Genomic DNA, 18197 nt, shown 5'->3' with positions numbered 1-18197 from the left:
TGCAAAATCATGATGTGAGCCAAAGTCAGACGCTTACCCAACTGAGCCACCCAGGCACCCATTGTCAGGCAATTTTTAATTACGAATTCGATCCCCTTTCTTGTTATAGGCTTCCTCAGATTGCTCATTTCTTTTTGATTCAGTCTTAGTGGGTCTTATGTTTCTAGGAATTTGTCCTTTTCATACAGGTTAAACAATTTTTTGGCATATAATTGTTCACAGTACTCCCTCAAAATCCATTTCTGTAGAATCAGTAGTAATGTCCCATGTCCATTTCTGATTTTAGTGATTTGAATCTTCTTTTCTGTTTTCTTAGTCAATGTAGCTAAAAGTTTGTCAGCATTGTTGATCTTGTCCAAGAGCTCACTTCTGGCTTCATTGATTTTCTGCACCATTTTTTCTACTCTCTGTGTTATTGATCCCTGCTCTAATTTTTATTATTTCCTTCCTCCTGCTAGTTACAGGTTTCATTTGTTCTTCTTTTTCTAGTTCCTTAAGGTGTAGAATTATGTCGTTGATTTGAGATGTTTCTTATTTAAAAGATTTTTTTAATGTTTATTTTTTTTGAGAGAGCAAGCAAGCAACCAGGCACGAGTTGGGAGGGGCAGAGAGAGAGGAAGACACAGAATCTAAAGCAGGCTCCAGGCTCTGTCAGCACAGAGCCCAACACAGGGCTCAAACCCCACGAACCATGAGATCATGACCTGAGCGGAAATCAGACACTTAACTGATTGAGCCACCCAGGGGCCCCAGATGTTTCTTTTTTTTTTAAGTTTATTTATTTTGAGAGAGACAGAGACAGAGTGTGTGGCGGAGGGACTGAGAGAGGGAGAGAGAATCCCAAGCAGGCTCTGCATTTTCAGTGCAGAGCTCAACACAGGGGTGGAACTCACGAGCCGTGAGATCATGACCTGAGCTTAAACCAACTGTTGGATGTTAACCAACTGAGCCACCCAGGTGGCCCACGTGTTTCTTATTTTTAATATAAGCACTTATAGCTCTAAATTTGCCCTCTTAACACTGTTTTGCTGCATCCTACATGTTTGGGTATTTTGTGTTTTTACTTTCATTGGTCTCTAAGTGTTTTCTAACTTCCTTGAGATTTCTTCTATGAAACCCTGGTTGAAAGTGTGTTGTATTAATGTTTCCAACTAATAATGTAGAGCTACTTCCCCTTTCTATTATATCTGGGTTTTTTTTCAAATATTTTGATGGGCTGTCATCAGGTGTGTAAATGTTTATGATTATCGTATCTTCTTGCTATATTGTGTCTTCTATTAACATACAATGTCCTTGTTGTCTCTTGTAACTTTTTAAATGTGGAATCTATTTTGTCTGATGTTAGTATGGCCACTCCTAGTATCCACTGGCTATCATCTGCGTGGAATTCCTTTCTCCATCCTGTCACTTTCAACTTGTGTGTATCTTTTGATCTCAAGTGAGTCTCCTGTAGACAGCATATACTTGGATCATGTTTTTATACATTCTCCCAATCTGTCTTTTCATTGGATAGTTTAATCCCTTTATATTTAAAGTAATCACTGACAAGTAGGCACTTACTTCTGTCATTTTGCTCTTTGTTTTCTATATGCCCTGTATACATCCAAAACCTCTGCCCCTGTGCATTCTATCCCCACCTTTTTTGCTTGTTGATACCACAAGGTCATATCTTTATACGCTGAGTACCCCAGAACAGAAACTACTAATTCTTTCAAACGCATTAGTCTCAAAAGTTATGCAGAAAACAAGATTTGGAGTTAAAACCAAAGCTACAGTGATATTACTAATACATTTTTTTTTCTTTAAAATGTATTAGTTTTACATCATATAGAAAACAAGAAGTACAGTTACAAACCATTATTAGAATCGTTACTTTGGCTATTATAATTGCCCAGGTCTTTACCTTTATTGAGATCTTACATCTCAATACATTAATAATACAGTCACTGTTTAGTGTCCTTTCTTTTCACCTGCAAAATTCCCTAGAGCATTTCCCTGGGCCAGCTATTAAGTCATCACTACCTCAGCTTCTCTTTAACTGGGAATATCTGCTTCTGCTTCACTTTTTTTTAAGTAGGCTTCATGCCCAGCACAGAGCCCAATATGCGGCTTGACCTCAAGACCTGAGTTGAAATCAAGTATCAGAAGCTTAACTGAATGAGCAACCCGGCATCCCTCTCCTTCGCTTTTGAAGGACAGATTTGCTGGGTTTAGGATTCTTAGCTCACAATTGTTTTTGTTGTTGTTGTTTAGCACTTTATTTTTCTTTTAGCACTTTAAATATATATTCCCACTGTCTTCTGGCTTCCAAAGTTTCTGATGAGAAATCTAGAGATGATCTTGGCGGGTCCTGTGTATGTGATGATCTGCCTCTGCTGCCGCCATCAAGATTCAGTCTTTATCCTGTCGGACTTAATTGTGACATGTCTCAGTGTGGGTCTCTTAAAATTCATCTCTCTGGACTTTGTTGAGTTTCTTGGATTTTATATGCATGTCTTTTTAGGAGGTTCTCAGCCGTTATTTCTTCAAATATTCTCTGTCCCACCCCCACCCCCCTCCTTCTGGGAGGCCCACGATGTATACCTAATGATGGGTGTCTGTGGCTCTGTGTGCCTTTCTTCAATGTTTTCTTTTTCTGGTCCCCAGCCTCCATAAGTTCCATTGTCCTGTCTTCAAGTTCACTGAGTCTTTCTTCCATCTGCTCAACCCACCTCTCAATCCACAAGTGAGGTCTTCATTCTGGTTACTGTAGTTTTTGGCTCCAGAATTTCCTTTAGTTTCTTAGGCTTTCTGGCTCTTTATTGATATGACTGTTTACTTCACATATCATGTTCCTGACTTTCTCCACTTTTTCCCTCAGACTTCTGAGCACCTTTAGGACCACTGTCTTAAAGTCTTTGCCCAATACATCCGCCCTAAATCTCTTCAGAGACCACTTTTGCTCAGTTTATTTTTCTTTGAATGGAGATATTTCCCTGTTTCTTTGTGTGCCTTGCGGTTGCTTTTCTGTGCACTGGACATTTGAATCTAATAATGTGTTAATGCTGAAAATCAGATACCGCCACCTTCCCCAGGGTTCGCTGCTCTTTACTACTGTTCTTATTTGTTGGGCTTTGTAGGCCATCTCTGTGCTCAGGAGCAAACAGAAGTGTGAAATTTAGGTCCTCTGAGGTCTTTTCTGAAACCTTTGGGAATGCACACCCACTCTCTAATTTCCCCACACATGCAGTTGCTTTGAATGTCCTAGTCTCTAATGTCTGGCTTCCAAAAGGAGAAAGAGCAAAAAGTTAATGGGAGGAAATCCCCTGGAAGCCACTTCAGCTAGAGGGGGAGGGGCTTGCAACAATGAAGAAGGGGCAGCAACAGCAATGGCCACCCTGTGTCTGCACCTCTGTGATCAGAAGCAGTGAGCGGCAGAGCAGAGATCCCCAGCACTTGGGCAGGGTTCTTCCTGCCCACTCCAGCGGGCTCCCCCCAGCTGTGCACCAGCTGCCGTAGGACTGTGTGCACAGCAGCATGCCACTTGTCTGGGAATGGGAGGCAGGGAGCTGCTACTGCACTAAGAGACATAACTTACTAGGCTAACTGCAAATCTCCTCCCCAAGCCTTCACCTGGAAGTTGCAAATCTCCACCCGACTCCAGAGTTAGAGCGACTGCCAGTGCAAGTGCTGTGCAGGTTGGGAGACAGATTCCTGGTGCTTCCTGTTCTGCCACCTTCCCAGAATCCTCTTAGTTTTCTTAAATTTCTTTTAAAGAATGAGCTAAAGGGTCACCTGGGTGGCTCAGTTGGTTGAACATCTGACTTTTGATTTCCACTCTAGTCATGAGCTCATGGTTCATGAGTTCAAGCCCCATATTGGGCTCTGTGCTGACAGCAGGGAGCCTGCTTGGGATTCTCTCTCTCCCTCTCTCTCTGCCCCTCCCATTCTCCCTCTCTTAAAATGAACATTTTTCACAAAAATAAATTTAAAAACTAAGGAATGAGCTATGAAGTAATTAACATCCTCAGATGGAGGTGAGGTAAATAAACTCTGTAGGGGATTATATACAGAACTAATCCATGCTTTTAGAAATCGGGAGTGTGTCCCTGGCAGAGGCAGGGTGTGAGGGGGCTACTGGGGGAATGACGTGTTTGGCTTCTTTGTCCGGATGCTGCTTAAGATTGGTCCATTCATGTTTGTAAAAATTTCTCCAGTTACACACTGGAAATGTGACCATTTCTTCAGGTGTACATCACATTTCCGTACAACTTCTTTCTTAATCCTATAGGTTGAAGAGTTTGCTTTAAGTGTTATTAATGAAACAGGCTGAAGAGGAAATCACATACCTCAAGAAGAAATTTTTAAAAATAATTACGGGAGGCTTACTCACTGGAGAGATAACAAACATGGGGCTCCGCAGAGGGTGCAGAGTGTCTCTGAGTCTCAGTTTCCTCAAATGAAACAAAGGACCAATAGTGACTAACCACCCAGCTCACAATGGGCAGCTGGTGAGGGGATTCCCACCCCCAGACCTCCCCTGCTGCCTCCCCAGTCTCTCTAAAGTAACTCTCAGTCCAACAGAAATCCCTGTGGTCAAGGACATGTTCTGTGTGTGCATGCCCAACAAGCACATGAAATATACCCGGTGTAACCAAGGGTCACATTGTGTGCCTACATGGCTACTGTACTGAACAGCACATTCTAGATCTTGAGAAGCTGGAAGGCTTTGGCCAATTTCTACTTGATCCAAATTTTGCTGTGAGGCTTGATCTGGCCACTACGTCCCCCAGTGCCTACCTTCTAGAACAGAAGCTCCACGAAGGCAAGTGACACAGTTCCTACTCCAGTGCCCACACATGGTAAGTGGTCAACAAATACTCGTTTGAATGAATGAAACAAAACAAAATTTGCTTATTCCAGACTTCTTTGCATATTTTTGTGGGGTTATCTTTGCATACCACTCTGAAATCCAATAGGACATATTTACTTCGAGAACCACTGAATTAGCGATAGATCCAACACAAATTTCTAAGAGACAAAGCGTCTGATGTGTGGCCACCATACCTCAAAGCTGAAGTCGTGAGAGGCAATCCCAGCCCCAGCCCCCAAACCCACTGAGAAAGAGACTCAGCCCATGTGAACCACGCCAGGAAGACCACAAGCCGCAGTCTGCTTGGGAAAGTTCTGCTTCATCCCTGTTGTCCCAAAAAAGCACTCATAAGTGTCCAGGTTACAAACTAGACAGTCACCCTAAGCAAGACTCAGGGTGGTAGGGGCGACATGCTCGAATTGGATGATACATTCCCAGTAAACTGTGAGATAAGCACCTGTTGGAAACTGAATCCTACTTTGAATATATAAAGTTTAAAAGGCCCTTAGATGGAATCTTTTCATAAAAGGAAAAACAAAAGCCTTAGGCTTATTTATTTCTGAGGCCTGTGTCCTGCCCCTGCCCAGGGCACAGCCCAAACCAGCTTCCAAGAGGGTGCCGGCCAACCCCCTCAACCCCTCCCCCGCCCCCGTTACCTGCAATGGCCACAGCGGTCCGTCTCTCCGATGTTTTTATTTCTGGGGCCACTTCTCCCAAATCTGAGCGTCTGAAACAGTTCCAAAGGAAAACTGTAATGAAAATAATGGAGTAATACCACGACTTGATTCTACCTATCAAGTTGGCTGCACGTCAGAACCTCTTAGGGGGACTTGAAAACTACAAATCCTGGCTGCACCTCAGCTCCTGGAAACCAGACCTGGAGGCTGACCAGGCAGCATGGCTTTGAAGAGCGACCTCAGCGATCCCAACGTGCAGGCACAGATTCCGACATGCAGGCACCGTGGGGAAGCGCTGGTGAAGAAAACCAGCCCTCCGCAACCGCAGGCCGGAGCACACTTCGTCATTCAAAAAGACAGAGAAACATGCAAACCCTTTGACAAATAATTCCACTTCTAGCCTAAGGAAATAATTAAGATTTAGTTACAATGGGGTTGATGCCAGCTTTACATATAATAGTGAAAAACTGGATGCCTTTTAAAAGTCCAATTACAGGGAAGTGCGGTACAGTCTCATCCTGTGGTCATTAGAAAATATCTCATGGGCTGCACTCTGTGGGTAACAAAGACGTTGGATGACGTTATGGAATGATGTTAATGAAGTATTCATCAGCGGGAGGAAAAGTCAAGTTACAGAACAATATGTATAGTACCAATAAAATTTCAACAAAATTGTGTGTCTTTTGTATTTCTCTGCAGGTGTAATAAGGAGATCTAGAAAGATGTTCATCGAGACGTAACAGTGTGGGCAGGGAGGGGTGGTCCTGAATTCCTTCAAGTAGGTTTGGTAAGTGTAGTCCGTTGAAGAATAAGCTATTTTAGATATACCAGAGGAATGAGTAAGTGTGCTGATTTTGTCAGGACCCGGGGTTCTACTGGTGAAGAAGGGATGCACAAACATGGAAAGAAGAAGCTAGAACAAGGACTCCCAGCGGTGCACTGACCCGGCGGAGCCAGTGTGAATGCACCATTTCTACACGCCTGTGTGTATGCATTTGTATCTACATGCGTCTCTCTCCTAGCTCCGTCCACGGAAAGGGCAAACAGCAAAGATACTCTACGGAGCAGGGAGCACGCTGAAGCACACCATTCCACACTACAAGACAGCAGGTCTCCTGGGAGACATGGCTGACCCCGGGCCGGGAGAGAAGGAGAGGAATCTGAGCATCTTACTCCAGAAAATAAGGAAGTGCTCAAAAAAATGCTAGGGTAGGTCACAGAACACAGGTGCCAGCTTGAGGAGGCTCCCACTGCCAAGACCGGGGCAATCTGAGTATGAGCATAGTAACTACGGGTAACTAGTGAAAAACTACTGAAAAACAGGAATGAATGAGTCTACAGAGACAATAAATCAACAAACTGGGGGAGGGGAGAGGGCTCTTGCTTACAACCATGTGATGTGTCTAGGGCTGCACCCAGAGCAGCATCACTCTGCGACCATCTCAATCTCAGTGAAGTAGGTTCAAGCCCGGGGCGCCTCAGGGCCTCAGTCAGTGAGCGTCCAACTTGGGCTCAGGTCACGAGCTCAGGGTTTGTGAGTTTGAGCCCAGTGTCAGGCTCAGAGCCTGCTTGGGATTCTCTCTCCCTTGTTCTCTGGCCCTCCCTCCAGTGCACATGCGCTCTTGCTCTCTCTCTCTCTCTTCCTCGCTCTCGCTCTCTCAAAATGTCTCATCACAGACTTTTTCTTAGGGGCCAGGGGTAAAAAAAACCCTAGTAATTACAGCGAATGGGAGCTTGGACAATACTTGACTGGGTGATCAAATCAGTGACAATGTGACAAATGGCCACTGTGTATCCCAGCCTCGCACTCTGAGAAAGGACTCGTCACTGGGCAGTGATCCGGCTAAGGATTAAAAGTCCTGGTCAAAAAAAAAAAAAGAAAAGTCCTGGTCTAATTGTGGTGACAAGTCTAAAATGGAAAGTCACCTGGAGTGAAGAACTATATTATCCCAAAGTCACAGAGGTCACAACAAAGGTGGAGGAAACATTCCAGATTCAGGGTGCTGGAGAAAAGTGAAAACAAAATGCAGGACTTGATCCCACACTAGTTCCAGAACCGGAGGGAGAGACTTTGGGGTCAATGGACAGAGCTGAAATGTGGGCGCTATGAGTGTTGAACACATGGATGTTGATAAGACGCGGCTGTAAGAGAACACCTCTGCTCTCAGGAAACAGACCCCGAAGGATCTGGGGAGAAAGCAGGATGCTGTACGCAACTGAGGCTCTAATGGTGAAGAAAGATTACGCGTGAGCATCCTTGTGCATGTACATAAACACACATGCAGCGAGAGATGGAGAATAAGCAGTGAAAATGGTAAGTGAGCTAAAATATTAAAAAGAGCAGACTCTGGATAAAGGGCCTTTTCATTATTTTATCATTTATTTCTAGGTACAAATTATTTTAATAAAAAATGTCAAAGTTTATTTTGTCCTATTTGCATTCTTTAAGTGGAAGAAAGATGTATTGATTTAATAAAACCAAAAGAGCTAAAAGATGATGCAGTAAGCGGCGTCTGGGCCAGAATAAGACGTGCAGGTGCCCCAAGTACACCAGATATTCTGCTGCCTCTTCTAGGAGTGCTCACACACTCAACTCTGTGGAAGAGACCCTCAGACTATCCAGCCCCTGATAATTCCCCAGCAAACAAGTCACATCCACAGTCCCGGAGAAAACTCTAGAACCCTTGGCTGCTCTGCCAGATGGGTCTCTGGGTGTCTTGTCCTCTGCCTGCTGTGAGGAGAATCCTGGAAGCACAAGGGTCACTGTGTTCACGGCTGTTTTAGTCACTATATGGTGCAGAGCGCTAAGCTCCGCCCCCGGTGCTGATAAAAAAAATGAGAGTTTTCATTGCCTTTGTAGTAAGAAAACAAACTAACCTTAAAAATAGACAATAGGACAGGTAAAAACTAGCACCCAGAGCAGAAGCAGGCCTGGCCTGGCATGGCATCACACACGCCACCTGAGGTCCCAGTGGGGGGAGGAGGGACCAGAGGACAGGTGTCTATGGCCAGGGCTCCTCCCGGGACAGGAGCTGAACCTCAACTCTTTCCTTCCCACACAAGAAAGCAGGCAACAAAAGTAGTATCATCACAGAGATCTTGTCCTGTATTGCTGTCCACAAACTGCACATCTGATGCAGCCTCCGTGTTGTGAACGGATCTCGGGGCCCAGCCTGGCAGGGGATCAGAAGCTCTGAAATGTCCCATGCTTTTTACCTGATGATCTACTTTCAACGCTTTCACAGCCCCAATGCTGCTCAAACCCCTTTGCTGAAACTGTCAACCTTAGAACGACTACATTTGGAGACGGGGTCTGTGTGAAGTGTGATCCTGTGATTTATAAGAATTTATTTGGTTCATCTCCATTCCTGCCACACAGCTCCTAAAAACCCTTGGGATTTCTGTGAGGGGGTAAAGGTACCTCTTGTAATGTTAATGAGTGAGTCTGGGAAAGCACTCAGGGGGCGGGGCAGATGGTCTGGGAACCTGACTACCCCGTTACAGGATTGGAACCTGAAGTCCGTGGGTGGGAGGGGCTGGAGGATGAATCAATCACCAATGGCCCATGAATTCACCAATCATGCCTGTGTACTGAAGCCTCCATCAACCCCCAAAAAAACGGGGTTGTGAGGGCCTCCAGGTTAGTGAGCACGAGATCCGGCAATTTGAGAGGACAGGGAAACTCTGTGCCCCTTCCTCCACACCTCACCTGTGCATACCCTCCATTTGGTTATTCCTAAATTATGCCTTTTATAACAAATGGGTAATCTAGTAAGTAAAACGTTTCCCAGAGTTCTGTGAGTCACTGAAGCAATTAGCTGACCCCAAAGTGGGGTCGTGCGAACCAGAGTCACCCCCAGTCAGACAGAAGCACAGGAGGCGGCCCAGGCCTGCAGCATGGAAGTGGGGCTGGGGGTGGGGGTTGGAGGGAGGGGTGATCTTGTAGGATGGAACCCTGAACTTGGGGGATCTGACGCTGTCTCTAGGTCCACAGTTAGCGTTAAGCTCAATTTCAGACACCCTGCTGCTGTCTCAGAATTGTTTGTTGGTGTTGATGGAACCTCCCCCCACGATTAGAATTGGGCCAAGAATACCATTTTGGGGGTAAATACAGTTAAAAGAGGTCACAAGCCTGGGGTTTAAGGAGGGCTGGCTTGCTCTCTGCACTTCACCGATAAGGCCACATGAGGGCATGGCCAGGGATTGAGGCCTCGGGAGAAACCACACATGGCCACAGTGCAGTGGGGGCACCTGGCCTCCAAGACTGTGTGACACAAGTCTGCTTATGGCACCGTGAGCACCAGACTCTAGCCCCAGTCCCCTGGCTCCCTCCGGGCTAGTCACTTTTAAGACTCCGGAAGGTTTTAGGCAACTTAAAATTACAGCTAGTAATTTCAGAAATCCTGAAAATCAGCCCATCTGCCAAGTCCAACTGCGGCCCTCTTGTGAGTACCTGGCTGGGCTGCGGGCAGGTCACGTGGCCCCATGTGCAGCCCAGGGGGCTTCTGCAGAGCAGGTGTGGAAAATTACTATCTCTTGCTGCTTCCCAAAATAAAAGACCAAAATACTAAATATGGGAAGATTACCAAGAACATGCCTTTGCTCTTCTGAAAATTACTCCAGAGATGAACCAATCCCCTCCCCCTGTTAGTTTATTCCATTGCTACAGCTCACTGTAGGCCCTGCTTCCACAGGACGATGTTCTGTGAGGCCCGGTTCACCTCCCCATTAGGGGTCAGAGTGCAGAGCCAAACACGGAAGCCAGCTCAGGCCCTATGCGGAGGCCTGGAGTGGGCATAGGTTCTTGGCCTCCTTCCTGACCAGACCTGGGCCCTCTCCCTACACAGACAAGGGGTGATCTGACTGCCACCCTGAGGGCCCAGCACATCTAGCGGTACTTCCTTGTTACATCAGTGAGCAGACGTTGCAGTCTCCACCCTTCAACGGCTCCCTTCGAGTCCGGCAGGAAAAATGAGGGCCCTGACAGCTCCCTGGCCGTGGTTCCTAGGTGATGGGGCACACCATACTTTCCTCGTCCTTCTTTTTCCAACTGCCCAGCAGATTTACCTGCAGAGGTTTTCTACTTCCACCTGGAGAATCTGATTCTGGAGACCAGGGTGCTCAATGCATGCCAACCCACCTCTGGCAACGGACACAGCTACACCACGTCAGAGTTGAGAAGTTGTTGGGCAGCGTTCTTCAATGGTCAGAATAAATGGTCCGAACCTGGAGAGCAGGGCTAATTCCTAGCAACCAACCCCGCTCCTTCACCAGGTGGTGCCAATAATGCAGGATGCCACAGAAAACCATTCCAAGCAGGATCCTAGATCAACACAGGCACATCTGCTTCCTGTACTGCAACCAGCAGCTTACTATCAGCTGTACTGGATAATAAAGAATCTTGCTCAATTTTTGCAGTTTGATGCTGACACCTTGTGAGACCCGCCACTCGCCCCCTGTCCCGCACCTGGGCCAGCTGATGAGAAAGCCTGGGGACTCTCTCCTTTGGCCCCAGCGGCGGTCTCTCCTCCCATAACCTATCCTGAAACAAAATAAACCCCGAAGCCAGTTGTTCTGCCCAGGAAGTTTCACTAAATTAGTAATAAATCTTTTTAAACCATCCTGGTGTGTGTTTGGGGTTGAAATGTGTCCCCCAAGAAGATATGTTCAAGCCCTAACCCCAGTACTGTGAGTGTGGCCTTATTTAGAAATATCATCTTTGCAGATGCGATTAGTTACATTAAGACCAGGTCACACTGGGTAGTGTGGGTCCTTTTATTAGGAAAGTGTGGTTGGTCCACAGGGAGGAGGCCATGGGCAGGGGAGGCAGAGACTGCAATGCTGTGTCTACAATGCACAGAAGGCCAGCAGCCACCAGACCCAAGGGACAGGGAGGCACCAACCAGGCCCACACCCTTGTTCCAGAGTCCTGGCATCCGGAATGGTGGCAGAATATGCTTCTCTTTTCTTTAGGCCACTCAGTTTGTGGCCCCTGTGACATATCCTCAATGGAGTAATAGAGCATGAGTGTGGCTCCCGATGGCTGGATGTAGCATTCTCCCCAGTGTGTCCTTCTCTGCTTCTTGCAAGGACAACAGTCATTGGATGACAGTCCACTGAGCCCAGCATGACCTCATTTTAACTAATCACATCTGCCAAGAGCCGATTTCCAAAAATGGTCACATTCACGTGTATGAGGGGTTAGACTTCAACACACGTTTTGGAGAGACACGATTCAATCTCTAACAACATCCAAGCCACACGAGTAGACGACATTCCAGCTCCACAGGGGACTACCCACATTGAAGAGCTTAAATCTCATTGTGTGCAGGGGCAAGACTGGCTAAGAAAATAGACAAGACGCGTCCATGGCAGGACGTAGGGGCGCGGACACAAGTGGATGCTAGATGTCACAGCAAAAGTGAGATGCCAGCATGTGCAGCCTGCGTGCGGTCCCCCCACCACAAGAGGCAGGTGACGGGGTGAGCCAGAGGCCCCGCCCCCTCAGCCGACCTTGCATGTCAGACAGTGCTGTCCTGCTGCCCCCTCAGCAGCCCCTGGGGGCCATAATCACCACAACATCGTAAGCTGAGCATGTTGCAGGGAAAGAAATGGGGCTGCGTGCAGCGGAGGGTGTGTCCTGGGGCCACTGAGCAAGAGGAAGTGGCTCCAAATCCTCCAAGAGTTCACACAGGAGCCATGTCACACCCCACAAGGCTGGCGGTCCCTGCCCCTCACAGCTCATCAGGATGCGGTGAGGGTCTGAGGAGGTTTACATGTGGGCAACAAGTTCATATAAGGCAGTCAATGTTTTCCTGGACTTACCCTCATATTTATTCCCTGCCAGGGACTTCCCTGGGCATTTGGGTTTGTTCAGTGAAAGACACAGACGTCCTTGCTCTCAGCTGGGGGAGGTAGACAAGTAACAACTTTTCAGTAGAGGGCACAATGGAAGATGCCCTGAGGCCTGGGCTGGGGCTGCTGTGGGTAGAAGTGGGCTGGGGACTCCCAGAGGATGGGGGGCACAGGCGGGGCAGAGGGCTCCCAGAGAAGGGGGAGCACAGGTGGGGCAGGGGGCTCCTGGAGGAGGGGAGCACAGGCGGGGCAGGGGGTTCCTGAGAAGGGGGCCCCAGGACGAGCCGGAGGACAGGGCAAGCAGAGGGAGGTGGCAGGAAGCAGGACAGGTGAGGCTGAGCTCTTCAGGACACAGACAAGACTCTGGGGCGGGGTTGTGTGCTGACTGTAGGTGGCACACCTGTCCAGTGACAAAGGTCAGACCTGGGTGGTGGCAGCACCCGAGACACTGACACAGGGCTGGGCTCAGAGTCTCTGTGAAGGGTTCAGCAGACGGGGCAGAGTGTGTGAAACAGAGTGCAGGCGGCCGGACAGCCTGACCGACAGACCTGTGGCAGCAGGAGGTCAGGGCTGCCTGCATCTCAAGAGACCGGTTGTAAAGAAACTATTTGTGTGTCCCCAGCTCCCTAAATTCTCTCACTGGGGCGGAGAGTTTTCCAGATCTATTTGCAAATAAAAGAATAAAAGACCCCACGGCCAACACCCTGTAGACAAGCAGGTTACAAATGTAGAGGAAAACCCCATGTACAGCGTCATGTACAATAAGAGAGACGAAAAAGCCACACATCAAACAGGCATCTGTATGAGAACTTTTAGATACTAAACATTATGAAAGACTTGAACAAAATGAAAAGATGTGTCCTCTTTAAGAAAGGAAGGCTTAACGCGATCTTCGAAGTCAATGCTCCCTGAATTAACCTGTCTGTCCATCTAGGCTGAAAAACAGATAGGCTGATTCTATGGAGAAATATTTGTAGCACATCAGGAAAATTCTGAAAAAGAACAGCAATGAAAGAGGACAAAACCTGCCAGAGAGGAGGACACAGGACCGGCCACCAGAAATGAAGGCTGCAGGCCCGGCTGGCGAGCAGACAGGCCGCTGGGTGGCAGGAGGCCACGGGCAGGCCCCAAATCCACAGGGAATCTGGTCTTGGACCCTGGAAGCCCACAGGGTCTGGTGGCTAAAAACAACCTGGAAAAAGTCAAGGCAAACCCTGGCCACTCCCTTTACCAAAGTCAGTATCAACTGGATCTAAGATTTAAATTGGAAAATGAAACAAAAAGTGCACTGAAAGGAAATATTAAAGACTTAAAAAATCAGAGTTGGGAAGGCTTTCTAAAGTCACAGGGCAAATGAAGAAAACTGAGGAAAAGTATTTGCAACACAAATGGCAATAGGCTGGTTTTCTCCATGTACAAAAAGCTACAAATCGATGAGAAAAAGCCAAGACTCCAAAGAGAAACAGAAGTGAGAAAGGGCATCTCCAAAATGCATGTCACATTTAAAACACGAGGAGGACCCAGAGCCCGGCTATGTCCTGGCACAGGGTTGGGGGTGGAAAGTGAGGACGCCTCCCAGGACCTGGGTGCCCCATGCCCGCATTTCCACAGAAGTCCTTTCATACCTTTTGAGATTTGTACCCTGTGTGCATTACTTGTTGTGAGAAATAAGGGAACTAATGGGGCACCTGACTCTTGATTTTGGCTCAGGTCACAATCTTACAGTTCATGGGATCGAGCCCTCTGTCAGGGTCTGCCAGTGTGGAGCCTGCTTGGGATTCTCTCTCTCTCTCTCTCTCTCTCTCTCTCTCTCTCTCTCTGCCCCTCCCCTGCTCATGCTCTTTCTCTCTCAAGATAAAGAAATAAATTCTAACAAATTTTTAAAAACAGAACACTCCCTGGCTGAAAGCCCCTGACACTCGTGGGCCTGGGTAGGAGGCCCTCCCCACCCCTCCACCGCGCCTAGGTGAGGTTTGCTGAGCTGCTGCAGAGCCAAGGACACTTTGCCTACAACATCCCTTGTGCCTCTCCCTTCTTCTCCAGCGGGGACACACCGGGTGGCTGGTGTGGCTCCTTGGGGAATGGGCATGGGGAGGGGGCGGCAAAGTCTACATCCTGCTGGCAAGACAGCATCCCTTCCCCAGAAGCTATAAGAGCCACTGAACAGGCAAAAGGCTCCTGATGGACTTTTGGAGCAGACACACCTTGTCTGAGTTCCTCAGTGTCTCCACTCCACAGTGTGTTTGTGGGTCCTCTCCTCCCCCCCACCCCCGGTGTGAAGAGCCCATCTGGACCAGGCCAGGCTCTGGCAGCGGGGAAGCTGAACCCTTCCCAGAAGGCGAAGCCCCGGATCGTTTCCCTCCCCACAGAATGATGGTGTTAAGAGAGGATCCTCCTGGATAGGAACAACAAGGTTAAAACAAAGTCTCAGGTACTTTTAAATGACTGGTGGAGGATGGGGATCACCTGCCCCAGCCAACTTGCTCACCTCCTACTCTTCCATTCTGGGACAGGCCTCACTGTGTTAGGTCTCGCTTGTGGTGTGTGTATGGCTAGAACCCCATGTCCACAATGGGATCAAAGACACCAGGACTATTTCTGAGAGAATACAAGCGGTCAGGTAGGAAGTTTCTATCTTTAAAGACTCTGTGAATGAAGATGTCTTTAGCTTCCTAGTTCTTGTTTTTTTTTTTTTAATTTTTAAATGGTTTTATTACTTACTTTTGAGAGACAGAGAGACAGAGATAGAGTGTGAACAGGGGAGGGGCAGAGAGAGAGAGGGAGGCACAGAATCTGAAGCAGGCTCCAGGCTCTGAGCTATCAGCACAGAGCCCAACGTGGGACTCGAACTCATGAACTGTGACATCATGACCTGAGCCAAAATCTGATGCTCAACCGACTGAGCCCCCCAGGTGCCCCAGCTTCCTAGTTCTTAACTCAGTAATTCCATTAGATAGGCAAGACTTTTAAAGTCTGATATCATGTGTTTGGACGTGCAGAGAGGGGAGGGTGGTATGACCACTCGTGAGGACGTATCAGTAGTATCAGGCCCCCTGACCTCAATGTTCAATTCTTTGAACCTAGATAAGACATGGGGAGGGGAAGGGGGGGGGATGACACTGCAGGTGTATCTGGAAGTCTGTCTATCTGATAAGAACAGCCTAATTAAAAACACCCCAGAATGTAGGCACCTGGGTGGCTCAGTTGGTTGAGCGCCTGACTTTGGCTCAGGTCATGATCTCACGGTTCGTGGGTTCAAGCCCCACATCAGGCTCTGAGCTGACACCTCAGAGCCTGGAGCCTGTTTTGGATTCTGTGTTTCTGTCTCTCTCTGCCCCTCTCCTGCTTGCACTGTCTCTCCCTCTCTCAAAAATAAACATTAAAAAGTTTAAAAATACATCAAAATTTTAAAAGTGGTGGTTTATGAAAATTTGGATTACATTTGATTTTTATTTTGTTTTATACTTTTTTGTTTTTTTAAATTATCTGCCATTAATGATCTGAAATATAAATATATTTAGCCCAGGTAATCCAGGCTTGCTGTCCCTCCAGGGGGGTGTAGATGGGGGGCTGTAAGGCTGCTGAGGGAAGAGCCCCTTCAAGACGGGCTGTGGACAACAAAGGCTGCAGACTCTGGTCCCACCAACATACACACTGACGGCCAACACTACACAGGAACCCTAAAAGCCCACCAAGGAATCATGGACCCCAGGTTAAGAACCTCTGATTTAGACAACATTTAAAGCCACAGAAATGGGGGCGCCTGGGTGGCTCAATGGGTTAAGCATCTGGTTCTCCACAACAGCTCAGGTCATGATCTCACAGTTTGTGGGATCTAGCCGGGCGTTGGGCTCTGCAGTGACAGCACAGAGCCTGCCTGGGATTCTCTGTCTCCCTCTCTCTCTCTGCCCCTCCCCCACTCATGCTCTCTTTCTCCCTCTCTCTCTCAAAAATGAATGTTAAAAAAAAACGCTACGGAAAAGGATGGAATCTGGAAGAGAACACATTGGGATTAGCAGAGAGGGACTACAGACCCCCCAGGAGTCCTGAGAGCGGAGGCACAGGCAGAGCACAGAAGACCAGCCATGGGGCAGCAAGGAGTGCCCACCGGCAGGACAGAGCTGATGGTAACACGGTGAGGAGCTCCGTCTCTCCTGACCCCACCACGCTGCTGTCACGTGGACTCCCCTTCAGGGAGTGGTGGGCAGCAAGCCAGGCCCACAGTCTGGCCTGGCACCCTGGTCTCTACCTAGTTCCAAACTCATGGGGCTGTGGATCACCTCAAATGTATCTTTCCCTTTGGTGCCTTCCTTCTCGCCATTCCCTTCTGCTAAATGCCCAGCACATCGGTAAGGGTCCCCTCCTTCTCTCCCAGCTCTCTTGCAGAGATTCAGAGGCTCCTCATGAACAGCCCGGCAGAAATCACAGATCTCTTCCCATCCCTGGCCTGACACTCTAGACTAGTTTCCACGGCACCGAGTCCAGTGGGCTGGATGTCTGCTGGTCACCTGACTGAGACAGGCCAGAAAGTCCCAGGAAGGCAGGTCTTCCTGGCTGGACTCTGCCCCAGCAGTGAAACCTGCACAGTAGGCACCCAGGGGTTACATCTGGAGGCAGGGACTGTCCCCAAATGCATACATTCCACAGGGAGTGACCGTTCTCTCTACAAAATGAAATAAAGGAAAATGAAAGTTTTGTGACCTCAGCTTTGCAGTGAGTACATATCAGAACATTACAGTTTAGTAGTAACTACAGACTCATAGGGTCACCGGCTATGATGCAATATCAAATCTACACTAATGCCACCTGCCACAGGGACTGCTTAGGTAGGGCCTGTTGGCTCACAGAAGGGCTCACCAGGCCACCATTAACTCCTCCTCTGACTCAGGTCTAAAAGGAGTGTGCTGGGACACCAAATGCGCCATCAGGTTTGTAAGACCAGATAGCAGCCGCACCATGGGCCCATATATCACCCTGCCTTGCCCGCTCCCAACAAGAGGGGTCGGAGCATGGTGGGACCTTGAACCCACTGGAATCAGTCTGGCTTTCTGAGGGATGGGCCAGTGTCTATTATATTTATGAGCTCAGAGTCCTGTGTACTTTATGACCAGAGGTCTCAGGCCTAGAAAGCCTGCAGGTGGATTTAAAAGAGCCACCACTTGGTTATCACAAACTCCCTGCTCCATGGAGGCTAAGGGCAGAGCCAGCCCCACCTGTGAGAGGCCTGACACCCTCCTCTCTATCCCACAGGAACTGCTGCCTCAGCCACCAGCTCTAAGACCCCCTGAATGTGGACAGTAGTCCAATGAAGAATTTTGCCAACTAAAGCAATGACCTTGAGGCTAATTTTCCTCCTCTGTGAACAGAAGGTATTGCATTGACTGTCATTCCCAGCTTTCATGACTAGTTAGATTATGGAAGCAAAAACTAATTACACTTAATTGCTAAGGTTTTATTTTGCAAGTAAGGAATTTGTTCAAAAATCACAAACTCTGTGTGTCACCATATTTTCCTCAAGAAAGAACATTTTAGCACCAAGGCAGGGAAAAGCGGTGATGTCAGAACTGAGGCTGCCACCCTAGCGAGGCCCATGGCCGGGCCTGACCCGGGTCCCGACCCGAAGCCCCGGCGGGCGGGCGAGAGGCCTCCCCCATCCTCGGGGACCCTCTAGGACCCTTGGGCTGCGCCCCGCTGCGGGGTGGGCCGGTATCCGCTTCCCAGCGAGCAAGTAGAAAACAGCTGCGCAGGGCAGGGCGGGGGCGCCGGCCGGCCCGACACCGGGCCCTCGGGGCCCAGCGGCTCCCTGCCTCCGG

At 48.4% G+C, this 18197-nt stretch overlaps 1 protein-coding gene across 3 annotated transcripts in view; it reads right to left on the bottom strand.

Moving 5' to 3' along the window:
• The window catches only part of LOC115284569 (up-regulator of cell proliferation), a 56087-nt gene that overhangs the window by 10556 nt on the left and 27334 nt on the right, over window positions 1–18197 (bottom strand). Inside the window, exons 1-2 of one of the 3 annotated variants that reach the window (XM_029931144.1) lie at window positions 4780–4944; window positions 4373–4433 (exon numbers count right to left, since the gene is read on the bottom strand). Coding sequence is in view for 2 of the 3 variants with exons in the window: in XM_029931135.1 (XP_029786995.1) it covers window positions 5509–5579 (71 nt within the window). In the remaining variant the exon portion in view is untranslated. Of the gene's footprint in view, window positions 1–4372; window positions 4434–4779; window positions 4945–5508; window positions 5580–18197 lie in introns of those variants that run through there. The other 2 variants (XM_029931135.1, XM_029931142.1) reach the window with 2 other exon arrangements.

The sequence above is a fragment of the Suricata suricatta genome, chromosome 2, assembly GCF_006229205.1.
Source record: "Suricata suricatta isolate VVHF042 chromosome 2, meerkat_22Aug2017_6uvM2_HiC, whole genome shotgun sequence".
Lineage (NCBI taxonomy): Eukaryota > Metazoa > Chordata > Mammalia > Carnivora > Herpestidae > Suricata > Suricata suricatta.
This window is presented reverse-complemented; position numbering and strand designations above follow the sequence as displayed.